The sequence below is a fragment of the Aphelocoma coerulescens genome, chromosome 5, assembly GCF_041296385.1.
Source record: "Aphelocoma coerulescens isolate FSJ_1873_10779 chromosome 5, UR_Acoe_1.0, whole genome shotgun sequence".
Lineage (NCBI taxonomy): Eukaryota > Metazoa > Chordata > Aves > Passeriformes > Corvidae > Aphelocoma > Aphelocoma coerulescens.
Window position 1 is genome coordinate 1,988,778 of NC_091019.1, and position 26,221 is coordinate 2,014,998.

Here is a 26,221-nt window from a genome sequence, read left to right on the forward strand (position 1 = left end):
CTCAGGGGGGATTTATCCGTGCCAGGCTCCCCCGTGCACGCCCAGGCAGCCACGAAGCGTCCTCCTGCCTCAGCCAGCGCTCACTAATGGATTTGTGCCCTCGTTCCCAGCCCCTTCATGCTGCTGCCGCCGCTGATGGAGTGGATGCGGGTGGCCATCACCTACGCCGAGCACCGGCGCAGCCGCACCGTGGACAGCGATGACATCCGGCAGACGGCCAGGCTGCTCCTGCCGGGGCTGGACTGCGAGCCTCGCCAGCTCAAGTACGTGGGCTAAGCTTTGGAAAGGTCCTCCAGCCCTGCAGCTTCTCGAAGCGTTGTTTTGCTGCCTTCCCCAGAAGCCAGATCTCACTGTGCTGTGTGATACACGTTTCACCTTCTGGTACTTCGAGATAAAGGAGCTGTGGCCAAACTCTGCAGAAAGATTTTTGTCTTTCTGAAAGTTAAATATGAAATACAAGTATTTGGGTTTGGGGTTTTTTGATGCCTCAGCCTTAATTACAAGATTATTCTTTGCTTTTTAAGAGAGCTTGAATGAAAGATTTAAACTAATGAAAAAACCCCGTTGGTTCCACAGCACATTATTTGATCCTTTAAAGCAGTCGTTTTGTATCCAGCACATTCAGGGGGAAAGGAGATCTTGACATTGATTGATTGATTGATTGATTGGTTTCTGGCTTGCTGTGGGATAGGAGCAATGTGCAAAGACAAGTGCCATCCCTTCAAAAACCTTTGCTTTTCTGTGGTTCACTGGATTTCAAGTGGAGTGATTTTATTTCACTTTTTTTTTTACAGAGTTGTTCTTTTTCTTCTTACTATTATATAAAGATTTGCATCATATTCTGTGCAATATTGTAGATTATGATACCAGTTGGAACAAGGTTGTGATAGCCTGGCTGTAGGATTTTATATAAGATTCATCCTGAATCTTCTGCGTGAGGTGATGAGTGGTTTGCTCCTCTGGCAGGCTGTCCAGGCTCTCCAGAGGAGGATGGCTGTGCTGAAAGCACCTCATTTATCAGAGGAACTTGGCAGGCTGATATCTCACTCACTGAGAGTTTGCTCAAGAGCCTGTGCTGGGATCCAGACAGGTACAGGGGAAGGCATTCACCCTAAAATAACATCAAAGGGCTGAGCCTGCCAGTGCCCAGCTGAGATAGGAAACCTCCACTTGGGAAGTGATCCTTCAGTGAAGGAGACACACTTCCAGGTCTGGGATTCAGAAGAATCTGAGCAGACAGCCAGAGGATTTACAGTAATAATCCCTGGGCTCCTTCCAGATGACAGAAAAGTTGTCTTGGTAGTCATCTGAAGGATAAGGATTTAGTAGATCCTTGTAGAAATGTTAAAGCACTTCTTTTAATTGAGTTGCTGGAAAAGCATTGAGGGTTTTCCCCTGCCTAAATTTGATTTTTATTTCATACTTTTTAACAGTTTCTATATTTTTTGCCCAGAAAAGACTATAAAGATCCTTATCTTTTTTTATGGTATGGGCACCATCCAGGAATTGTTTTGTCTTTCACAGACCTGAGTGCTGCTTCAGCTCCTTCTGGAGACTGGATGCTAAAGCTGCTACTGAGAAATTCCAGCAGGATCTGGGCTTCCGGATGCTGAACTGCGGGAGGACGGATCTGATCAACCAAGCCATCGATGCCCTGGGCCCTGATGGGGTGAACACCATGGATGATCAGGTGTGCCCCAGAACAAATGCTCACAACCCCAGCATTCCCTGCATCAGCAGCTCGCTCCTTCCTTTGCACCTGGCAAATCAATCCGAGGTCGTGTTTGTTGCCTCTCCAAGGGTTTTCTAGTTCTAGCTCGTGTTTTAGGCTGAAAATGCATCCCTTGAAACACAAAACAATACTTTCCCAGCCCACTCTCATGCCACCCCTCCAAAAACTCCCATTACAGCCTGGAGTGGATTGTTTATCAGCTGGAATGCCTGTTCCTTGGACGGGCTGTCTCAGGCACTGATGGCAGGCAGGTTAACACAGGGGCAGTGAATGGAAAGTCTGACAGGTGCTGAGAGGATGTCAGAGCAAAGTGGTTTCTCTCCCAGTGACTCTTCCCTCGGGCTCAACAGCCCAAATCCAGGCTGGGTCAGGGAGGAGTGACCACAAGGTGTTACTGTTTCGTGTCTCTTGGGCTTCCAGCCCTTTGGAATACAGGAAGCAGCACTGAGAACCCCGCCCCAGTGGCCTGGTGTCAGTCAGTGTTAGATTTGCTCCAAGTCCATCATGCTGATGTGTCTGTTTATCCATTTTTAACTGTTCCCTGCTCAGCTATGCTGAGCCATAGGGATTTGGTAGTCCTGGGAGTCTCTGGCTGCTTCTGCTCGTGCTGTCAGTCCCATCAAGTAACAGCAGAGTCTGTCCTCTGGGGCATCATTCAATGCATGGAATTAGCTTTTAATTTAAAAAGGGGGAGAAAAAAAGCCACCTCTCCTAAATAAACACTCGTCGTAGCTGTCACAGCGAGGAGAATGAGCTGTCACATCTCTGGAACAGAGGATATTGAGCACTGGGAAGGGTTTACATTCAGGTAGAGAGGTTTTCTCACAGCCAGAGTTTTGCTGCAGTAGCATTTCAGACCCAGCTCTGAACCTGGCACATCTTACATGGCGCTTCCCACCTTCCTGCAGTTTTAAGGGAAGTCTGAAAGTGTACACAAAGAGTAGAAACTGCTCCTGGACATAGCTGGGCCTTCAGTTGCCTTATTTACAAATCCAGTACCAGGAGCTCTCTGTGGTCACTGGGGCAGGTATCACATCATAGGTACTTCAGTAAAGTGACTGAGGTGGCAGGTTTATATTATGAAGGTTTCCCACTTGCTCTGTTCCATTTTTAAATAACCTTTTGCAGTTCCTGTAGCCCAGAGAGGCCTGTCATTCTCTCAGAGATTATTTTGTGGTTTGCCTTGTGAGCCGCTGTGCCCCAACACCACAGACATGGGTGCCAGGACTGTCACTTCTCGCTGCAGGATGTTCCCTACCTCTCATCCAGCCAGCAAACTGGAGCTCTCTGGCTTTTGTCAGCGTGGAGACCCCTGTGGGCAGCTCCCTGAGGAAGTTTGAGGCGTTTCTGCTGTCACTGACTGATGTCTCATCCTGTGGGTGTGATCCTCGTGCCAGCCCTGCTGTGAGCGGGGCAGCTCTGCCATCTTTGCCCCTCAGAGAGTGTTTTGGCACCAAGAAAAAGGGCAGGACAGGGCCCCTCTGGAGACATTGTTGCTTGGAAATTCCCCACTTGACTCTGGAGCAACTCAGCTTTGTGTCCAAGCAAGTGCCTGCATGGCACTGCAACCCCAGGCAGAGTTAAATCCAAGTTCTGGGAATGAACTCTGCCATAGCTGGAATAGGAACCCGAAGCTGAACTTTGCCTCCAGCTTGTTTTGCCCCTCTTGGTAAAGAATAAGGCAAAGGCAGATGCCCAAACTTGGGAAAACTGACGTAGGCATGAGAGAACTGCTGGACTAATTTAATATGAAGGCTTCAGATCCAGGTTTGGATTTGGACCACTCCCAGGGTGTGAGCATGTCCAGGATGTTCAGACCCACTTCTCCATCTGTGTGCATGGAGATTTGTGGGAAAGAACTCAGAACTCAGAAACCTGAGTTTGGGGCAGGTCCCTGTATTCAGTTCTGGTGGGGACCAGCCAGCACCCTGCTTTCAGGGGATTTGAGATGTTTAGGGAAACTCTTCTTTAGGAAGCCTCTCCTTCCCTTTGCAAGGGGCAAGCAGGGAGTGCAAACCCAACATTAAAAATTTTTAAAAGGACAACAGAAGTCTATAGAAGCCTACAGTTTTAGAACCCTGACTGGGGCTTGTGCCTGCAGACCTGAGTTTTAAATTCTCAGTTTACGTATCTGTAATGAGTATGGAACCTCCCAAGCCCCACAAAAGCCAAAATACCTCCCCCAGAGAGAATCTCACCCAGAAATATCGTCACAAATGGAGCTGCCCCAAAGCAGGAAGCTTGGAGTTGTGGCTGCTTTGAAAAGACACCTTTGCAGAGTCAGGAGCAGTCTCCTGGCTGAGAGCTGTAATTCCATTTTACAGTACAGGCCCCATTAAGGATGAAGCTCTGTTATTGCCCACTGAGCAGCAGAGATGCTGCCTGCAAAAATTCAAATGCCTGCAGTAATTAAGGGGAGGGGGCAGGAAAGCTGTGGGATGTGAGCAGGAATGGCTTTTACCAGGCCATTTCCTTTCTGTCCTTGGCTACTTTGGGAATGAACTCCATAAGTAAGGCTCGTTTTCCTCATAATTCATCTCTGAGCCGTCATGGTTTGCTGGTTAAGTAGAGGGAGAGAGATTTATGGGATTGAAATGCTGAAATATTGTGGCAAACCGGATTTTAGCAATGGGGAGAAGTTGCCAAATAAATTCATCTTCTGTATTTTTGTGGGTTTTTCTGCCTTCAGTTCCTTTGGCTACAGATGAGCCAAGAAATGGCGTTTCTTTGTTGGCAGCCTTGGGAAAGCTGGAGAATTGTGGACAATACAGGGCTGGGATTTTCAGTGATCCTTTTTGTGTTCTTTCAGCCTTGTCCAGTGATGGTTTTCCCAGGCCATTTTCCAATATCAGTTGTGCCACTCTGCATAGAAATCAAAAATGCTTTATAATTTAAATGCTTTATAATCTTAACTTACAGAGTGTGTGTAGGGACAGCTGTCCCTACACACACTTTGTATGTTAAGATTCAAGCTCGCTGTGTCCATGACAGTAGGGATAGAAAGATAACTTTGGTTTTATTTTTCTTCTCCTTTCTGAAGGGTATGACCCCCCTCATGTACGCCTGTGCTGCTGGAGATGAAGCCATGGTCCAAATGCTTATAGATGCTGGAGCAAATTTAGATATACCAGTGAGTAACCCTCTGCCCATAATTATCCAGCTGTAAACTAACAGGAGGAGCTCTGAATTCTCTCCTAGCAACTGAAGGCTTCAGTTCTGGAAACTTCAAGTGAGGCAGTTCTCTCAGAAACCGTCGCTTCAGGGTTTTGGGAAGGGGGAGAAAACTTTCAAAACCTCTTGGAGCACTCAGTGGCTCCAATTAGGATTGGCACTGGCAAGTCTAATAGGCACGGGGAGGGGGAGGGAAGGAGCTGCCCCAGGGAGAAACCAGTGAGCCCATTAAAAAATCCCAGGGGGGCACGGGGCAGAGGGAGTGGTGGTGGCAGTGTTCCCTGAGTGGCCCGAGTCCCCCTTCCCTGGGGTTGTCACTCACAGAGGAAGAAGCTGGTTCTGCACAAGGCTGGGGATGAAGGCAGAGAGGCTGCAGAGGGTGATTTGCCTGCTTCCCTTCTCCCAGGTGCCCAGTACCTCTCCACGCTACCCCTCGGTCCATCCCGACAGCCGGCACTGGACTGCCCTCACCTTCGCGGTGTTGCACGGGCACATCTCGGTGGTTCAGGTGAGATTCTGCCTGGGAATCCTTCCAGGAGGCACAGGGGGACTGAAATGCAGCACTGTGAGCCCTTGCTCTCAGCCTTCCTGAGCTCCTGAGCCTCCTAAAAACCAGTGAAAAAAACTGTGTGTTGTTTAAGACAAGGAGAATGAAAATTGGTGACATAATCCTAGCAAGGCCTTGATAACAAAACACAGCGTGTTTCCATCTTTTTCTTTGGTTTCCGTATTGGTTCAAGGCTCACTGCTTCCAAAACAATGCTGCACAATCATTTCTTTGGGTTTAGATAAACTAGTGCTTCGTGTGGAGTGGTTACAGGTTGGCTGCTTGATCAGGAGCTTTGTGACAGTAGATGTTAATTGGTTTGTAAATTCACATGTGCAAAAATCCAGTGTGTGCTGATTTCTGCTCTAATGGCAGCAAATCATCTGTAACTTCCTTTATAATCCTTGAGAATTGCATGAACAAGACTTAAGCTGACGTGAGATTTGAGCCTGTATCATCCTCCCTGCTCCCTTTTCTGTGGAGTTATCACAGGGGGCAGCAGGATGGGGTGGAGCCCCAGAAATGCTACCCAGACTTCCAGGGGAATGAAAAACTGATCACAGCAGATAATCAATTGCTGTTGAATTTAATTTACCTTCTGCTCAAAGGGAAGGAGAAGAAAAAAAACCAAGATGTAAGTAAATGGAGGCTGCACACTCTGCACACTCTGATCTTTTGTTTGTGTAGATTTGTACATAATTATAAAGATTAGATTCCACCTGGCAAACTGCCCAGGCAGCCTTTGGTATTCCAGAGGTTGGACAGCCTTAATTTATGTGTAAGATACGAGTTTGATTCTGCCAGGAGATGAAGCCAAGTGTAGCAAAGCTCCTGTTGTGTACTGCAGCGCCCACAGCCATGGAAGCATGGAATATCCTGGTGGATGCACAGGCACAGGGCTGATCCTCCCTGCCTGCCCCTGCCAGCGCTGTTCTGGGTGCTCCAGAGCCTTCTGCCAGCCCCACCCGGCCATAAAACATCCCCATCACCCTGTAGCCCTCTCCCCTTCACCTGGGAGGGGGTTCTTTCCCTCACAGCAGCTCAGTGAAAGCAGGTTCTGCGTGATGAATCCCTGCAGCTGCCAGAGCTCCTTACACAGGCTCCGTGAGGTGTGAATCCTCCAGGGCTGATTCCCTGGGGAGGAACCCTGCTTCCTGTGCACAGCATGGAGCTAAGATGGACTTCCTGCTCTGACTGCAGAGCTCTTTGGAGCTGGGAGATTGCAGTTGCACAGCCACAACCATAAAGGAGATTAAAAAAGGAGGTGGTGCTCTCCAGACGGGCCCTTGGCGTGCGTGCCCTCCTCGCTCTGAACCCACCGGTTCTCCTTCCTAACATGCAGCCCTGGCCGTTTTGTCCTTCTGAATTGCTCTTTTCCCAACTCCCTGTCTTTCCTGTGCCCCTTGCAGCTGCTTCTGGATGCTGGTGCCCACGTGGAGGGCTCTGCTGTGAACACTGGTGAGGACAACTACGCCGAGACCCCCCTCCAGCTGGCCTCGGCTGCAGGTGAGCTCCCTGTGGCCTCAGCACGCTCCATCTCTTCCTGCCACCAGCATGATGGGCCCTGAGTATCTGTTTTCCAACTTGTCCCACACTTGCCTCCTCCCCAGAGCCCCCACAGCAGAGCTGACAGCACCAACTCCTTCACCGAGCTCTGTCAAGGAACATAAACCAGCCCCTGTCTAGTCTGGGCATGTCTGTGGACCTAAGCAACACCCAGATGTGAAAAATGAACAAGTTTCCATTCAGCCTGGGGAAAAATAACTGTTATATGAAGAAATTTGGTTTATTAGTTTATTAAATGCAGGTTAGAATTCTCCATTTCTCCTGGTGGGCTGTCAGGAGTGGAGCATTCTGTGAACGAGTGTGTGCTGGGCTTGTTTGTCAACACTTTTCACCTCAAAGTGGTTTTAGTTCTTCTCCTTAATTTCTTTCTGCACTGTTTTTGTGCATTTATGAATATGAATGTCTGGCTTGCTCAGCTCCAAGCTTTATGGAAGGGATAAAAAAGGCCTCCTCCCCTCCCAGTGAGACCCAGTGCTGGGTCTCCTGCACCGCTCCCTACTCCATGCAATGGGAACGGAGCAAGGGAGTCCTGCCTGCTGCCAGTCCTGTGTTTGATGCTTCCAAAGAGGGGACCATCCTGATGTTCCTGTCCTTTTTCCCCAGGGAATTACGAGCTGGTCAGCTTGCTGCTCAGCAGGGGCGCCGATCCACTGCTGAGCATGCTGGAAGTCAGCGGGATGTCGTCGTCACTCCACGAGGACATGAACTGCTTCAGCCACTCAGCAGCACACGGGCACAGGTAATGAATGCTCTGTTCCTGCTCAGGACAGGGGTTGTTTTGCACTCGAGGTGTTGCTGTGTGTCCTGTGGGACTTTGTGACCCAAATCCCTGCGTGTGCAGTTCAGCAGACGGGGTTAAGACTCTCCTGACAGCAACAAAGAAGAGTAAAGATCTCTGTTCACTGTTTCTTATTCACACTTGCTGGTCTGGCTGTGCAGCACTGAGAGTCAGCTGGTTCTAGGCCCTACATCAGCAGACCAAGTCCCACCTAAGGGTAGGTTGAGATCAGGGTTATGAGATCCTGGTCCGTGTTCTGGGGTGGAATCTAGTCAGGTTGAAGTGGCCTGGTTCCCTGCATCTCTGGTTTTTGGATGGCCAGCCAAGAGGTGAATCATGAAACCAGCCAGCCTGGGGCTCTCCAACCCCATCTCAGAAATAAGACATTACTTGCAAGCTCCTCCAGAAACCTCTGTGTTCCCAGAAAAAAGTTAGTGAGATTCAAGGCTTGTTCTGCCATCAGATAGGATGGGGTGATCCTACAACCTTAACTAAGCTGGATTTAGCCCCAGGGGGTGGTGTGGGTGCAAGGAGAGCACCAGCTGGTGGCAATGCAGCAGCACAGCCGAGCACTGGGTGGCCCTGCTGGGCTGGGGAATGTGTGGAGCAGCTGTCCCCAGCTGGCTGAGGGACACCAGTGATGCAAACTCCCCAGAGCGGCCGGACACAAACAAGAAAGTCTCTTGCTTGCAAGTGCCGTGTGAAATCCCAAACAAAGCCACCATATGAGGAGTACAGGCCGTGGTTTGCCCTTGCTGCCGGGGCACCAGTTGCTAGGATGTGAGGTAGGAAAAGGACAAGCGGTTTCAGTGCTGCTCCACAGTGCCAGCTGTCTTTGGGAAGGAAGTTACGGTTTACTGAGCCGGCTCCCTGACCCCAAATCCCCCCAGTCCTGTCTGAGTCGTTGATATTTCATTTATTAATGAGTGAAACCTCTGGTCCCTGCTCAGGAACGTCCTGCGCAAGCTCCTGACCCAGCCGCAGCAGGTGAAGGGGGATGTGCTGTCCCTGGAGGAGATTCTGGCCGAGGGGGTGCAGAGTGACACCTCCAGCCAGGGCAGCTGCAGCGAGGGGCAGGTGCGGCTGGGCAAGACCCGGATGAAGGCTCTGCAGGAGGCCACGTACTACAGCGCCGAGCACGGCTACGTGGACATCACCATGGAGCTCAGGGCACTGGGTGAGCCCTTGCTGCTGAGCACTGTGCACATCTAAGGCATGAAAGTCTTCCTTTTCTGCCCCTCTCACTTAGAGGAGCAATAACCCCAACTGCAAAGCTGCCTAATTTAAATTTTAGAAGTGTTTAAGGCTCCTCACAAGGTTGGGGTTTTTTTTTTTCAAATTCCTGCTGCTCTGGGATGTCACTCACTCTTGGCTGGATCCTCTGTTCCCACGTATCATGGGCAAGAGGCATCTCTCCCTGTCAGATGCTGACACCTAAAATTCAGTGTTTATTCAATGGTTTAAGGTAAAGGAACAAATCTGATCTCAAGGTAGGAGAGAGAAGCTTTGAAGCTTGTGTGTAACCAGGAGCAAGGACCTCACACCCCATTTGTGTGGGGTTATGCATTCGTACAACTCCAGTTCAAATTTATTTAGTGGTTCTGACTAACCTTGAAGCTCAGGACAAAACAGGAAATCTTTGGTCCTTAACAATCAGCAGAAATTTCCAATTCATGATCCTGGTACCAATCCTTTGTCACTTAATCTGTCAGTGACCCAGTTCAGTCACCTTTAATATCAAGGTAAAAATCTGTCTGCTCTCAGGATGTAGGTAGAGCTGCTTCAGTGCTGCCAAGTGTTAGTAATAGGAGCAGGATAATGTCCTCACAAGCACTTCAGGAAATCATCTTTCACTGTCCCTTTTTCCTGTGGCTGCAGGAGTGCCCTGGAAGCTCCACGTGTGGATCGAGTCGCTAAGGACAACCTTCTACCAGTCCCGCTACTCCGTGGTGCAGACCCTGCTGCGGGAGTTTGTCACCAGCAAAGAGGAGGATTACAACGAAGAGCTGGTCAGTGAGGGGCTGCAGCTCATGTTTGACATCCTCAAAACCAGCAAAGTAAGTCAGAGTTTTGTTAACTGTGTCAGAGCTGGGTGTTCTGGGGTTTTTTTGTTGTTGCGCTCAGCAGGAGGAAGGGAATGGCCGGGCAAAGTCCCTGAGGAGTTATGGCGTGGAAATGGCCCTGGGAGCATTTATCTAAATTCCTATACAGCCCCAAAACAGGGGGATTGTTTTGGCTGCTGCTGGATGTGGTTTTCTCTTTTCAAGATGTTCCTCTGATTGATGTTTTCACAGTAGTTTTCTAGGCCTCATTTGAGGATAATTCCAAGAATTTGGAAGTAGTTGGAAAAGAGTGAGGAAAAAAGGTGAACCTGATCCATTTCTAGTAGTTCTGAACTTCTCTTGAAGCACTGTTTGGGGGGAAAGCTGGTTAAAGGATAAAGATGCAGAGGAGCAAGTGTTGTAAACCCCCCTGCCTCCCTGACAAAGCAAACCTTTCTGCAATCCCAGTAAATTTCTTGGAAAATCTGTGGGATCATAAGGTTTCCCAGGAAAGGAAAACTAAGGACAGAGATGAGGAAAGAGGCTTCCAATTAATGATTTGATGGATGTAGGAATGATTCTTGTATGTTTGATGCACCCCTTTTTATTCCTGGGATAATTTTAAATGATTTCTTTAAACAATCATTTCGATTTGGGAATTCAAATTAGAGAGGAAACGATGCAGAATAAATGCAGGGAGAGATCACAGATTCATCCTGGAATGGCAGAATAGTTTGGGTGGGAAGGGACCTTAAGGATCACCTCATTCCATCCACAGGGTGCTCCAAGCCCCATCCAGCCTGGCCTTGAACACTTCCAGGGATGGGGCAGCCACGATTTCCCTGGGTTTAGGAGCACAAGAGGAAATTTCCAGCAGGAACTGAGGGGTTTCCTTTGCTCTGCCTGGCCCTAGCAGGGCTTTGGGAGGCAGAGGGTGTGGGAACAGGAGCTCTGTCCACTGCCTTGGGGGAGTCTCTGCTGTCCCAAAATGCAGCAGAGCAAGTGGTTGTGGTTGAACATCCCGTTCAAAGGAGATGCCAGGCCAGGAACGGGAATGGACTGCAGAGCAGGGATGGTGCCCAGCAGAGGGGTGACTGTCCAGGGGGTCCCAGCAGTCCATCCCTGCTGCCCAGGGTTGGGATGAGCAGGCTGGTGACTGTCCCTGTGCTTGCTCTGCAGGATGAGGAAGCCAGGCCTGCTGAGGAGGAAGATGAGGAGGTGTGGGAGGATGGAGACAGCGGCCACCAAAGGCTGCGGAAGGCACAGATCCAGGTAGGAGACGTTGCCTTCCGAGGAGAGGGACTTGTCTGTCCCGTTGGAATTTGGGGAGTGAGGCCAGGGGAACAAAGGGTTTGATTCCATTTTCTGACTCGGGTTTTCATGTGCCTTAAGAGAGCTTTGTGAAAATGTCATTATCCCTGATTGAATCTCTGAAAAACAGGGATTGAAGCTTTCAGAAGGGGCCCAACCCTGCCTGCAGGTATCCAAGTGCAGCCCCCACTCCCTGTTTTTGTGTACAGCTGGGATGAGACCTCAGCTGCTGTTACTTGCCAGCTCACAGGTTGTGTAGCTCAGAGCCTCAGCCATGAAGGGCCAGGCTGTGTTTAAAACAGCCCGAGGTACCAGAGAGCTGGAGTCATTTCCTAGCAGGTAACTTGACTTGGAAGCTGCATTCTAAAATTTGTCCACGTTTATTTTCTGTCCCCCATGGAGACACCTAAAGAAGCAGAGGTGGGGTGTTCTTGAGAAAAGAACATCAAACTTCTTTGGTGGTAGTGGGCTTAAAATTAAAGTCTGAGTGGAGGTGCCTTTAGGACACTTCCATTCCAGTATCTGAATGGAATTTAAATGAAGTATTCAAATCCTGACAAGCTTGTATGAACTCCAAAGCCTCTGCAAGTGTTTTACAGCCAGGGAGGGAGATAAGAGTCTGGAGTGTCTCCCCTAAAACTGGCTGCTGGTTTGTTTGGCCAGGCATAGGAATAATTGTGTATTCCCTGGGGAAAGGTTTACTTATGTGCTCTTTTATTTGGTGCCACCTCTCATTTGTTATGGATAAAACCCTCTAGTGAGCAATCAGAACAGGAGTGGGAAAGCCAGGAGCCTTTGACTTCCACAGTGGACTTAATTTCCATGCTTAATTTCAACAATTCAGGACAGGAAAACCCACTTAACCCGTCCCATCTTTGCCAAAAGCTTTGGTGTTTGAGCAGCCAAACCCAAGGGGCTCTGGCCCCACCAGCCTGTACTGGAGGGCCCCTGGTCCTGCCTGTGGTGTGGGATGAATTCCCAGTTGTCCCCAGAGGGGGCTGCCCTGGTCCCTGCAGTGCCCAGCACCTGAGACAGAGAGAGCCCTGTCCAAAGGGGCCTTTGGCACCTTGTCAGGAATGTGGCAGCAGCCCCAGGAGCAGGCTGGAGGTGAGACCTGGGGCTGTGTTTGAGCCTGACCAGCTCAGCTCAGTGTTTACCTGTGGGGGGAGCTTGGCCCCACACTCTGAGTTGAAGCGGGATCAGGGTGACAGATGCTGCATTTTGGGCACCCTGAGAGTTTCTCTCCCCCCTGGAGCTTTCCTGCAGGGATGGGGCAGGGCAGGGAGCAGAATTAACCCTGCACCTCCCGTGGGCACTGCTGGCCTTTGTCTCTCTGTTGTGCCATCAGCCTGGGGGAATTTGCTGCTGCCGCTGCCACCCCACCTGGGGGCTGCGTGCTCCTGGCAGCCCTTCCCAGCCCCACACCCGAGCTCCAGCGGTGCCTCCGGGCTGTGTTGGGAGCGTTTGCTGGGAATGGGCCTCATCCCTGGAGTATCCTTTCCTTCCAGAGTGGATGGACAGAGCTGCTGGGCTTGTCAGCTTCAGAGTTTGATTGCAAAAGTCACTGCAGGGAAGAATGACAAGGAGGTTTGTCAGAGTGGTGCTGTCAGACCCCACCTGCCAGTCTGTGCTTTGGGTTGGAGGTTGTTGTGTATTGGCCCTGCAGGCAAGGAATGTCCCCTTCCCACCTCAGCCCAGCAGATCCCAAGGGCTCTTCCTGGAGTACTGATTCTTTGCTTCCTTTTGGGATCACTTCATCTGCACCCTTCCATGAGCAATTCCTTGGCTTCTCCTGGAGAAAACCCCACGGCAGAGGCAGTCTGCAAAGGAGCCCAGAGCTGTGCTTGGAGCAGAGAGTGCTGAGAGCTGCGGGTGCCTCTGCTGCCCCAGGCTGGCAATATCCCCATGGAACAGACTGGGCAAATGGCATTAGAGGGAGCACAATCCCTTCAGGGAAGAGGTTTTCTCCTGTGCAGATCAGGCACGGGGCAGGAAGGGAACTTTGGAAATCAGCTGCTTTCCCCCAGAAAGCATCACTCACATCAGCATGGATGACATGACCTGTGCCCACCGCTCACCATGCACCCGGCCAGAATCAAGAGCAAAGGTTGGTTTGGGTGTGAGCACTTGAAATAACTTGGAAAGAGAAGAAATCACCTTTTGCTGCTTCTTTCTTTCTTGCAGATGCTGGGATTGCCTCTGTGGACATGTGTAGCGGGTTGGGTTTGCAACTGGGCAGAAACACCAATTTAGTGTAGTGGTTTGGTCCAAAATACTCATTACTGTTTATCTTCTGTGAGATAAGACTTAGGAGAAATGCAAAGCAGGCACCAAACTCGAAAGAATATAAAGAAGTTTATTAACAGACCTAAAAGAGGAAAAAAAAATTACACCACACCTTCAGAACTCTCCTCCTCCCCCCACCTTCCTCCCTTCTCCCACTGACAATGTAAAAAGACAACCCTTGAGATGTTCAGTCTGTTACCACTTCCATAATAACCTTGTTCAGTCCATTTAGAAAGAGAAGTCTCTTCTTGCTCGTGCTATGAAAACAGTATCACACCGAGACAGCCACCCACTTCCAAATATTGTTCAGTCCATTTAGGAAGAGGAGTCTCTCTGTTCCCAATGTGAGTCCCTTCCCCTGACTTGCAGCTTTCCCCACAACTGCTTTCGAGGGTCCACTCTTGAAGTTTTTTGGGTACAGTTTTAAGGTTGAGCCGTTCGGAAACAAAAAACAGAGGCCCTTCTCCTTCCCTGGGAGCAAAGGGTCCTCCTCATCTTCATTGTTAGGACTATCTCTGGGAGCATCTCTAGGAACTGAGGTTTTCTCCTTTCCCATTTGGAGCCAAAGTCCTCATCTGGTTCATCTGGTCCATCTCTCCCTGTCCTAAGTTCTCATGAAATTACAGCTGCGTCAGCATCTGCCTATCTCAGCACAGGTGCTTTTGCTTAAGAGTTGAACACTCCACCCCCCATATCTTCATGAAATTACAACAGGATACTCTGATATATCATAGCTTCACAACAGACTTTCAGCTTTAAGCATCTCCTCTCTATCTTCCCTCAGGTTTTCAGCTCTTCACAGCAATAAAAGGGTTAATCTCACCTCGGCCTTGCAGCTTTGCAGCTGGAATGTTGAATGTTTCTTATCGAAGTGGAGAGGGGGGAGAGCCGAGCCGCTCCGGCTGCCCACGGCAAGGCAGTGGGGGGGGTTCCATGGCTGGAACAGGGCCATTGGCTCCAGGATGGCCGTGGCCCGGCCCAGCCTGGCCTGAGCAGGGCGAGGCCAGGCCCGCTGGCCCCTGCACAGGGCCCGTAGCCACCTGTGCCAGCACCAGAAACGGGAGAGACCTTGGGTGGGAGTTTGTCTATTCTTAAGTGTGGATCACAGAGGCAGTCACAACTTTAAGTGGCTTAAAGAATTGTCCATATTCAAACTGGCCACTGATAGGTTCTGTCAGGTCCCAGAGGAAGCTGTAAGCACCCCTCAGCAAGGACATCCCTTCCAGGACTGTGCTTGCTAAGCTATGACAGGGTAGTACCAAAATGGCAAAGATCAGCACAGCCTGGATTGTGGCTGGAGCTGCTGTGCAGAGTCGCTGTTCAGCTCCTCCTGAGGGTGGCCAGGTTCAGGATGGAGGTGCTGAAGGGCTTCCTTGGACATGGATGCTGGGCAACCAGAGGACGGCCCCGTTGTGCAGGACAGCAGCACAACCCCCTAATTTCTGTGCAATCCAATGGTCCAAGCTCCTGGTGACGTCAATTTCCATATTTCCAGCGGGTTTTGGTCACAGGCACAAGAGTTCAGTGGAGTTCACCTCTGACCCTGCTCTTTACTCAGAATGATTTCATTCTGGAATTAAGGGATGTGACAATTCCCACTCCAAGAGGAAGGGAATGTTGCTGTCCCTGCCCAGCTCTGCAGCCCTACCTGGTGTCTCTTCCCATCACCGGGAATGCAGGGCCGGCTCTGCCGGCCAGAAGGGGAAGGATGCTCCGTGCCATCCCGAGCCCTCTCCTGCCATCCAGAGGCAGCAGCCCCGCAGAGATTTGGGGAATCACCGCTGCCCCGTGCTGGGTGTGTCCCCAGGGCTTAACCTGTCCCACCCTCTCCGGGAAAGAGCTCCCTCAAAACGCCATGAAACTCATCTGCTGAGCCAAAGGAAACGGAGTTTATTCCCTGGGGCCCAGAGGCAGTGAGGGTCATTCCATGGGGAATAGAGCCAGGGAACAGGACTGAGCCCGGCTGCACTGCTTGGAGCCACGTGGAGCTGGGAGGGAGGAGGAAATCCATGCTCCAGTGTGCTCCCTGCAGAGCATCCCTCCCACATTGCCCGTGGCACTGCCCCTGCTCCCTCCTCCTGCAGGAAGACAGGCTGGGGGGGGGGGGGGAGGGGTGATCCCGTGGATATTTATTGATCAGGTGGCTCAAGGAATCCCTCAGTCACTGTCCCGGGGTCGTTCAGCAGCGCAGGGGAAGGGATCAACAGGCTGGCACCACCGTGTCCCTGTTGGTATCCTTGCTGCTGGCAGTTTTGTCTTTCTGTTTCCTCAAAGACCCTCTGGAGCGAGAGCCGGAGGGACCCCACGGAGCAGGGGCTCCAGCACCTCCCCACTGAGAAGTAGATGAAGGGTTTGATGGTGCTGTGGATGCAGGCGAGCAGGAAAAAAACCTGGGAGGACACAGCGATGTAACCGAGGTGCTGCAGGAAATTCCAGAGGCTGAGGAAGAGAGTGAAGAGCACAAGGAGGAAGATAACTGTGTCACGCTTCTTGGGTTGCTGCTGCTGGGAGCCACACTTGGCTTTAACGATGTCGATTGTGCGGGTGATGAGCACGGGTGCAGCAAAGAGGAGCAGGATGACGGCGAACATGGAGGTGAGAGCCACCCGGCAGTGCTCCTGCTGGTGTGATGGGCATAGGTATGTCACCGTGGGAATGACAGTGAAGAGAGCAAAGAAGGCCCAGAATTGGGCACTGTCAACCACCCACAACACACGCAGGGGAGGGTGGCACCAGCAGAGCTGGAAGAGCTTTTTCAGGTTGTTAATCACGTTGAGGCGCGCCAGCCAGAACAGCCCCCAGTAGTAGGAGACCATGGACAGCTGGAAAAGGAAGCTCACGTACACCTGGGGCAGGATAGGAGAGCAGGACACGTCCTCCAGCAGGAAGAGCAGGGAGGAGGGGAGTGCGAAGAGGAGGAAGATGAAGTCGACAGCAGCCAGGTCAAAGATGCCGGTGTTGTGGGCTTTCAGTGTGAGGAGGCAGAGCACAGCCCCGTTCCCAGCCAGCCCACAGAGGCAGATGAGCAGTGTCACACTGTGTATGGCCACACTGGTGACATCTATCTCACATGGATCATCTCCTTCAGTGGGTGAGGCAGAAGGTGGGAACACGGAGCTCAGCTCCATGGATGGACGCTGGGCAGGCGCTGGGATGTGGCCCCGGCTGTGCTCAGAGTGGATGGGCAGTCAGTGCTTGGAGAATCCAGGGATGGACCAAGCGGCTCCTCAGCAGCTCCCTGCAGCGGGAAGGGTTCGGTGGAGAGAAGTGAGATGTGCAGGGGAGGAGGGTGGTGGGAATGGTGGGGTGGGAGAGGGAGGGGGGAGGGTTGGGCTGTTTGGCAGGGGATTGGTAAATAACACAGAGAATAAACATTTTCAGTTCCCTGATATTGCTGAAAGACCAACTAGTCAAAAAGAAAAAAGGATTTAAGTGTGTGCACACAGGGCAAAAAAAATGAGGCTGGAGCCGGTGCAGGAACAGATCAGGAGGCCTGCAGGGGTTCCGGGGCAGTTCTGTAACAAAAAGCAACAGTGCATGGCCACAGGGCAAGTTCAAGGCGAGGTCACCTTTAATATGGGAGCACTCAGTGAATAGGAGCACCAGAGACCCCTCCTGATGAACCTGCAGGATCATGAAAGGACTCCCAGGAGGAGGTGGATGCATGGAAATGAGTCCTAGGAAAGTGATGTTTATGTATCAGACAAGAACCACATTTTAATGCCTCTCTGTGTTTATAGTGGATAAAACCCCTGCTGTAAAGTCTCCCAACACAAACAGAACAAGGAGAGATCCTCCTGTGTGTCCTGCACAGGTAAAGAATTCCTGCTTCCTCAGGCTTCCCATACTGTTAGAAAGTTTATTCTGGCCCCTTTTGGTATCAAGATGCAGAATGGAAGAGCAGGGCAGAGCAGGGAGGAGCTGGGGAGGGCACTGCGGTCACCGGGAGAGGGCGGCAGGAACAGAGCAGCTGCAGGAGGAGAGGAAGGTGGGGCAGGGAGGAAGGAGAACATTGCACTGACCTGTTCAGTGTGGGGCAGCAGCAGGCACAGGGGCTCTGTCCCGATCAGCGGCGCTTCCTGGCACCCCTTGCTCCTTTGGGATCCACATCCTAAAGCAGCTCCTCGCAGGTCAGGAACACGAAGGAGAAAGTGCCCAGATCACCAGGAGGTGCCCACTGCTGTCCCACCAGCTCCTCTCCATGCCCTGTCCTCGTGTTGCTTCTCAAGGCTCGGTGGGGTCATAGGGCAGTCGGAAATGCTTTTACAACTTTGGCTACGTCAGAGCTCCACTGCCTTGGAATTACTGGGTTTTTTTTTCCTCCAGGAAGTGCCTTGAGGAAGAAAGGTCCATTTTTTGATTGGCTCCTCGTTTTCTCCTGATCAGAAACGTTTGTTCCCTGCAAGATGTCCCATTCTCCAATTGCCATCCCTGTCCTGACAGGTTTCTACCATTTCTCCTTTTACTTCCCTGAAGGGCCGTGTTCCCTCCAGCAGCAGAGGGATGCTGGTGGTGCTGGTGGCACTGCAATGCTGGCAGTGCTGGCAGTGCTGGCAGTGCCTGTTGAGGCAGCTGGCTGCTTGTCAGAATCAGCTCCCATTCCGGGAAGAGCTCCGGGATCATTGCAAAGACCTCCCCCGGGTCTCATAAAAGCACAGGTTAGCCAAGAATTCCCATTTTTGTCATTCTGCTGCAGGCTCACACAGTTCAAGGGAAGGACAGCAATCAGCTGCTTGCAGCCAGGTTATCAGCACTGAGAGCCCACCTTAATTACTGCCAATACCCTTAATGATTCAATGAGAGCACAGATTTGGGGGTGCTGTGATCCCCTTTGCAGCCCTTCAGCAGAGCTCATCCTGATTCTCCTCAGTCTTGGGAGCACTTGTGGTTGTTTTTACCTGACCCCACCCCTCTGGGTACCATGTGCCAGGACCTCTCCAGCCTCACAGGGAAGGATTTCTCCCTCATATCCAATCTGAACCCACCCTCTTGCAGTGGGAAGCTATTTCCCCTTGTTGTCCTGTCACTCCAGGCCCTTGTCCAAAGTCCCTCTGCACCTCTCGTGGAGCCCCTTTAGCTCATGGATCATCAAGTGTTTGCCCTTGGAAGGATTGGCATGGTGAGGAGTTGTGCGATTCCATAGTTGGGGGCACAAACAGGGTGTCAGCAAGGAGGAGAGGTGACAGCTCTGGTCCCAGGGTCCCCACGCACAGCAGCTTCCAGCAGGAGCATCCCAGCTCCCAGGCACATGTCAGCCTGGGTAGGAATCCCCTCACTGCAGCTTTCTAGGAATTCCATGGAATTCTCTGTACGCTGCTGTCTGACTCCCCAGGGAGTGTAGATGACTCAGATGAAACCTCAGACTTCCTAAGGGTTGTAGCCAAGAGAGCAGCATTGATTCACCTCCTCTCAGAAAAAATGACATTCCTGAAATCCCAAATCACCCCTCTGCTGTGTGCCTGTGCTCCAGCTCACACACAGAATTTACTGTTGCATGAATTCTCCTGGAAACTGCGTGGTGAAGGGCAAGTACCACTGAAATTGTGGTATACAAGTGGCAAAAGTAGCTTTGAACCAGAAGTCAAAGTTCAGCAGCACATTTGTAGTGCAGGGTCCTAAGGATCCAGCCCAGGAATGGGAGGGGGCAAGTTCAGGCAGTTCAAAGATAGGATTTTGGGATTGGGGTTGCTTTAAAACAGAAGAGGAAGCTGGCACAGAGACAAACTGCTTTTCCCATAGGTCTCGTTGCTGAGGCTCTCTCCTGTTCCTCATCTCCTGGACAAAGGCAAGAGCAGATGAGAACCAGAGCCCTGATCCCATCAAAGGCTCTGGAATCGTTCCCTGTTTGTGAGAGCCCTGGAGAACACGAGCCAGCACGGAGAACAGGGGGCTGTGGAAGGACCTGGGACAGACCCCACGCCAGACACCGCTCGGGCTCACCCGCTGGGCTTCGCTCCCCTTTCCCAAGTGATCATTCCAGGGAACCTCTTGGAGATCCCGAGCCAGGGAGAGCAGCTGCAGTGTGTGAGGTGATGTGAAGCCACAGCGTGTCTGCTCCACTGGGATTGTCCAGGCTGCAAGAGGAAACAGAGGAAACAAGGTCAGACTCTTCTCTTTCAGCTTAATCAGTGCCCCCTCATGGGGGTGCAACCTGGTCATCCATGTTTGTTCAGGGAATCGCTGTCTGTAGGGTATTAAGAGCTATAAATCTTGTGGGGAAAGGGGGGAATGTTGTAACGAGCATCCTGCTGAAGGAATCCAGCAGCTCAGTGATCTCAGCTGACACCTGAGAATCCAGGTCCGGTCCATCCCAAAGCCACTTGCTCTATGACATCTCCACAGGCAATCCTTCCCTTCTCCAGTTGTTTTCCTCCTCCAGCTCTGTCCAAAGCCAGCAAGGAGGTATCTCCCCAGCTTTTGTGCCAGGCACTCCAGACCAGTGTCCCACATCCTCCTTGCCATCTGTCCTGTCCCTCGGCTCTCCCTGTGCTCCTCCACATGGAAGCTGGGCGTGGGAAAAGATGGGAAGAGCCACGTGTGGGGGTCCGCAGCATTGCTAAGGTGTCTCTGTTTGTCACCCTTCCAGCTGTGTGAGGGGAAGGGGAAGCAGCAGAGGTGTCCCAATGAGCCCATTGTCCCCTGGCACGGAGAGAGCCAGCCCTGCCTGCTGGAGCCAGCCCGGTGGGAAGGCATCCAGCGGGAGCTGGAATGAGGGCAGCACCACAACTGCACCGACTGTGACAGCAGCCACTGGAGCAAAGTCCCTGTGACGCTGCTCCTGTGCCTGTGTGGAATGGTGGGAACGGGGCTGGGCTCTGGCTCCTCGGCTTCCGCCCCCGCAGGGACCCCATCACCATCCGCGTGCCCAGCCTGGCCATCGCTGACTTCACTTCCCTGCTCTTCATCACCATCGCCCTGGGGATATTTCCTGTCCCAGAGAGCTTCTGCCACCAGCTGGGCTCACGGGGTGTGACAGCTGGGCTGAACGTCACCATCCTCTTGGCTTTCACTCCAGAGGGCTTTTGAGGATGTGCCAGAGCCCCAGAACAGGGACAACACGGTGGAATCCTCGTTAGTGGAGTCATCATAAAAGAGAAGCATAAAATACCCTGAGTTGGAAGGGACCCACAAGGACCATCGAGTTCAGCTCCTGGCCCTGCACAGGACATCCCAACAATCCCACCCTGTGCCTGACAGCGCTGTCCAAATGCTCCTCGAGCTCTGTCAGGCTGGTGCTGTGTCCAGCAGGGGAACTCCTGCCCGGGCTGGATTCTGGATGATCTGCGGAATCATCATGGAACGGTTTGGGTTGGAAGGAACCTTAGAGATCATCTCATTCCAACCCTGCAGCCATGGGCAGGGACACCCAGGAAGCCTTTTGCTTTGAAACCTTTGCTTGGAGTCTTTCCCACTCAACAGGCCTGCGCTCCCTCTGTCTCAGAAGTGAGCTTCCCTACCCTGAGGAATATTAAAATGGAGTCCCTAAGGCTCAGAGCTTTTCCCAGTGGGTTTTCTTGGTGTCTTTGATCAAAAAGAGCATGCAGGTGGATCAGAAGTCTCGGCACAGCAGTGCAGAACAATTCCTGGGCCATTCCTGTCCATCTCCAGCAGGTCCTGACACGTGGGAAGACCCTGTGGAGGCTTCACAATGAGCTTTGTTGTCTGGGTGAGTGGGCAGGTGTTTGGGATGGTCCCTGGGAGGCTTTCCCCAAAATGCACACCGAGTTTGGGACTGTGTGCAATCTTGTGAATTGGAGAGGGATGGTCTTCAGTGATCCTTCCAACCCAAACCATTCTAGGATTCCATGGAAAACGGGAAGCTCAGGTAGGGACTGGCCTGGGTGACACTGGAGACAAGGAAGGTGCTTGGAAGTTGAAAAAGTTCATGGAAGGATCATGATCCACCTGCACTTGCCTTGGGAGACGCTCCCCGGCTGAGTTGTTCTTTCCTGGACCAGAGGTTGTACCTCGGAAAGTTTCTCCTTTCCAATGGACAGGAAAAAGGGAGACAGGGAGAGAAAAACCCTCCCAGATGTGGGAGTTGCTCTGCTTTGTTCGTTATTAACAACTCTGTTAAAAAATGCTTTTTAAGATGTTTCACCTCCCGTGTGTCTCCAAAGCCTGACTCACCCCCCACGGCTTTCCCTCTCACTTCCCTTTCCAGAACCTGTGGAACGTTGGTTTCCCCTGGATTTGAGGCCGTGGCAAAAGGAGGGACAACTTCCCCCCAAGTAAGAGATGGGGCTGCTGCCCAGCTCTCTCCCAGGAGGGATGAGGAGCTCTTGGCACTGTCAGCATCATCCCAACCACGGCAGGCAGCAGCCTTAGGAAGGGCTCTGCTATGAGACAGGAACCTGCCCTGCTCAGACAAGGCAGGGGCTTTAGAGTGGGAAAAAAGAAGGAAAGGAGCCATTTTGGACACTGTTCACCAGGGACAGGCTCTGCAGCAAAGCCCAGATATTCTTCATTCACCACATTCTGGGGTCGGAGTTCCCACATTGGGATGAAACAAAAGCAATAAATGCCATTTTCATGTAGGGGTGGTACCAAAATGGCAAAGATCAGCACAGCCTGGATTGTGGCTGGAGCTGCTGTGCAGAGTCGCTGTTCAGCTCCTCCTGAGGGTGGCCAGGTTCAGGATGGAGGTGCTGAAGGGCTTCCTTGGACATGGATGCTGGGCAACCAGAGGACGGCCCCGTTGTGCAGGACAGCAGCACAACCCCCTAATTTCTGTGCAATCCAATGGTCCAAGCTCCTGGTGACGTCAATTTCCATATTTCCAGCGGGTTTTGGTCACAGGCACAAGAGTTCAGTGGAGTTCACCTCTGACCCTGCTCTTTACTCAGAACGATTTCATTCTGGAATTAAGGGATGTGACAGATTCCCACTCCAAGAGGAAGGGAATGTTGCTGTCCCTGCCCAGCTCTGCAGCCCTACCTGGTGTCTCTTCCCATCACCGGGAATGCAGGGCCGGCTCTGCCGGCCAGAAGGGGAAGGATGCTCTGTGCCATCCCGAGCCCTCTCCTGCCATCCAGAGGCAGCAGCCTTTTTTCCCCAGAGTGTGTTTGTTTTGATATAAACAGTAATGAGGGAGCCCAGGCCTAAGCAGAAGAACAGGCTGGGGCAGAGCAGCTGCTGCAGAGCCCTGTGAGCCCAGGGGACAGAGCTGCCTCCAGCTGCTCCTTAGCCCCGGTGTCCCACCCGGGATGCTTGAGTTATCCACTGAGAGCCCCCTTGAGACTGGAGCACAGGTAAATCTGCCTGTCTGAAGGGCAGGATTGTGTCCTAAGTCCCTCCTCATTCCTTCCTTTCCTCAGGCCCCAGCTGTGGCTGGGCCCACCATTGTGGCTTGGGTGGCAGTGGCACGTTGGAAAGCCCTGGGGGTGCCAGCTGGGGGGGAGAGCTCGGGGTGCCAGCCCAGGCTCCACCAGCACTTGGCCCACACTGGGGCACAGATTGAGAGATGAACTCTTGGAAGCTTGTCCTGAGGAGGATGAACGGTACCTGCTGGCGAAATTCGGTGCTTTCACAGAGCTGGGATAAACCCCAAAGTCTTGGACTGCCAACCTACAGCCTCTGCACTGTCACATTCCCCAGTTGCATTTTGTATTGGAATTCTACCTGCTCCCACCTGCGTCCTCCTGCTGGCAGTACCAGCAGCCCACGTGCTGCCTCTCCTGAGAGCAAGATCCTGCCTGTTTCCTCTCCCAGCCCCAGCTCTTGCTTCCCCCTGGCAGAGGCAGCTTTAGGTGCAATATCCTGATGTTTCTGGGAGTGGGTTTTGGAATAAACCTACACACGGGCTGTCCATGGGTTGCTGCTATGGATTCTGTGAAAGGTGATCAGGAAAAGCAAGTTCAGAGTTACTCAGGGGATCCTCTGATTCCTGCCCATTTCATGGAGCTGGTCAGGGTGGAAACTACTACTCCCATGCTTTTTATTTTCTCCTCTTAGTGCTGGTTTTTCCCCAGGTAAGTCAGTGTTGGAGCAGCCTTGTGGGTTTATCTGTAATGAGCAGTGGTTGTGTCTGCACACAGAGATAGCAGATCACAGCTGTAGTGTGCAAACGTTGGTGCTTTGTGCCTTAGTGCACACCCACGTTTGTCAGCTGGCAGGGCTGATACGATGAGAAAACCTCGTACTCTTCAATAACCTGAGCACAGGCACTTCCTGAGTTGTTACATTTAACCAAAGCTCTGATAAAAAATACTACATTAATTTTTCTAATGGAGACCAGATTCTGCATTATCATCATTTACGTTTGTGGATACTCTTTGATTGACTCTGGTGGGAAGGGAGGTGAATCAGTATCGTGTACTTTAGGGAAAGATCTAGGGGAGAATTGAATTGTACTTCCTTGGAATTCACATCACCCCCCCCTTAATCGGAGATGTTGATCTTGAGAACAACAAGCAGAGAACAGCCCAGGAAGGGCTGAACGTGAAAAAACAGTGCAGAGCATATAGAAATCCTCTTGGCTGTGTTCATCATTCTGTCTTCATCTTGGATTGTTTCCACCCTTCTCCTCCACCTGGAAGTCACAAGCATCCTGCAGTGGCAGGTACTCTGGGTTCTTCTGCCAGGAGTAGTCCAAGAACAGCTTTTGCTGGGAACAGCTCTGACCTTGCTGAAATCACTGCTGGAACCTCCCCTGACTCTTGCAGTGCCAGAATTTCATGGTGGCAGAGGTGAGGCAGGGACTGAGCCTGGTTCATTGTCCCCAGAGCTCGGGTAGTTTAGGACAGTCAGGCCAGTAAAGCCCCTGCTCAGGGCTGGGAACGAGATCCTGGCCAGCTTTCCCCTCTCTGCCCCTCTCTGCAGTCCTGCTGGGCTATGTCATGCCCTGGGGCCACTCTGCCATTGCTCAAATGGCCAAAATCCACTCATCCAGGAGGGGAAAAGGGAGGGAGGGCACAGGAATTCATCTTAGGTGCTGAGGCCTGGAAATTTTCAAGGCAACTAATTGATCTTTGGATTATTCCAGCAGAGCAGAGAACACGGTGCCATGGGCTCTGGCAGGGCTGTGCTCAGCTCTTTGTTCTCTCCCAGGTCCAAAAGTGTGACCAGTTCCAGCAGCAGCAGCAGCGACAGCTCAGCCAGCGACTCCTCCTCTGGCAGCCAGGACTCCTCTACCTCTTCCGAGGACAGTGACAGTGAGGACAGCTCCTCCCCCTCCTCCAGCAGCTCTTCCTCCGACTTTGACTCGCATCCGAGCTCCTCCAGCAGCAGCAGCAGCGACAGCAGCTCTGAGGATGAGCCCCCAAAGAAGAAGAAATAGCTGGGGAGCTGCAGGACTGGTGTGGAGTGGGGGACAAGCCCCTCCCAGGGGCTGGAGCACACGGCTGCCAAACATTCAATGGTCAACATTTCTACTGCTCACACTTTCCAAGTGTTTTGCCTAGTTGTTCCTAGGACATGGAAGGTATTAAATGGCTTCCTGAGACTTACTGAGAGAGTATTTTTGTGCTGTATCCTTTTATGGAAGATTTACTTTTTTAGTTCCAAGAAAAATTCTAAAAAAATCTATCATCAGATTCGTTTCTATGAGCTGAAGTCCAGTAACCTGGATGTTTGCATGCTGGAAAGCAAAAGCTTTTTATTGCCGGTTATGCTGCGCATCGTGTGCTGTTCCTCTGTTAATGACACCTTCACCTCCATTGAGAAAATCCTCTCCAACTGGTAAAAGCAGAAGTTTTTCAGCGCTGCTGTGGAGCTGTGGCATTGTTGAAGCTGAATGCACAACGTGTCCCACACAGAGCCTCCCATCTCATTAGCTGGTGGCAAATGGATTCTGTGCTGCTGAGCTTGTGTTCCAATGGCTTTTCCTGATGCTTCCAGGTCCAGTCCTAAGTGCACCATGCAGTTGAGCTGTGTTGGTTTGTTCCTGATCAACGGAGTGCTTGTCCTGCCCGCAGGCTCTGGGCTTTTCACTGCCCTGTGGCCTTGGCTCGTGTATTGCAAGTGTCTGCTGAGACACAGAGTGTTGGTGTTGGGAAGCAGCAGCTCAGTGACTTGGGGCTGCTGCTGCTTTAGGAGTTTCATCTTTGTGCCTTTTTTTTGTCAGTTCGGTGTGCCCCAGTGAGACAAGGGCTGCCGTGGGTGTTCTGCAGAGCTCCAGCACAATATTGCCACGCAGCAAAAGCAGAGAAATAATAACAGCCACAACTGGGCACTGCTCTCACTGGATGCTCAGTAAAAAAGAGACTCCTTGAAATAAAGGGCTCAAAGCAAAGTGTTTCCCTTTGGCTGTGTGAAATGCAGGATTTCCGAGTGGCAGTCTGCAGAAATTCAGTCATTCTTTCTTTGTGGGAACTGCCCTGGAGAAGGAAGTGAGTGCAAAAGCCCCACAAGCCCTACAAACGCAGATGCAGACAGGCTCCAGCGCAGGGATTGCTGGATGCAGAGTGGGAATTCTTTGTTCTTCTGGTGCATTGAAGCAGTTGCCATTAGGATTTGATTTGGTGATGCAGTCTCCTGAATTTCTTCTTGTTGAAGTGCCCTTTGTGGGGAGGGGGCATCACTTGTGGAAGAATTCTCAAGGATCTTGGTTTAGGTAAAATACAGCAAGTAAAGTATTTTTTATAATTTTTATGGAAAAAGTAGTGTGTAGACTTCCTTTGGAATAAACTGTACTTATTGAAATGTTTGCAAATCCCTATGTTGTGTGTGTGTGTCTGTGAGCACTCCTGTGTTTTACAGAACACGCTGCAGAGTGTAAATAAAACTACCAGAAAGGTGTTTAAGTCTTGTGGACTGAATGTAGCATTTAATGGGAAAGTGAATAAATT

The 26,221-nt window shown here is 51.5% G+C and overlaps 1 protein-coding gene across 5 annotated transcripts in view; it reads left to right on the plus strand.

Annotated features, from left to right (window-relative positions):
- The window catches only part of LOC138111064 (ankyrin repeat and BTB/POZ domain-containing protein 2-like), a 44,561-nt gene extending 18,340 nt beyond the window's left edge, over positions 1-26,221 (plus strand). Inside the window, exons 2-12 of one of the 5 annotated variants that reach the window (XR_011151241.1) lie at positions 111-263; positions 1,525-1,690; positions 4,773-4,862; positions 5,310-5,411; positions 6,860-6,956; positions 7,620-7,755; positions 8,745-8,971; positions 9,673-9,851; positions 11,016-11,108; positions 19,173-19,533; positions 24,483-24,571. Coding sequence is in view for 3 of the 5 variants with exons in the window: in XM_069016255.1 (XP_068872356.1) it covers positions 111-263; positions 1,525-1,690; positions 4,773-4,862; positions 5,310-5,411; positions 6,860-6,956; positions 7,620-7,755; positions 8,745-8,971; positions 9,673-9,851; positions 11,016-11,108; positions 24,483-24,584 (1,345 nt within the window). In the remaining 2 variants the exon portion in view is untranslated. Of the gene's footprint in view, positions 1-110; positions 264-1,524; positions 1,691-4,772; positions 4,863-5,309; positions 5,412-6,859; positions 6,957-7,619; positions 7,756-8,744; positions 8,972-9,672; positions 9,852-11,015; positions 11,109-11,991; positions 13,749-15,707; positions 15,863-19,172; positions 19,534-20,019; positions 21,211-24,482 lie in introns of those variants that run through there. The other 4 variants (XR_011151242.1, XM_069016255.1, XM_069016256.1 and 1 more) reach the window with 4 other exon arrangements.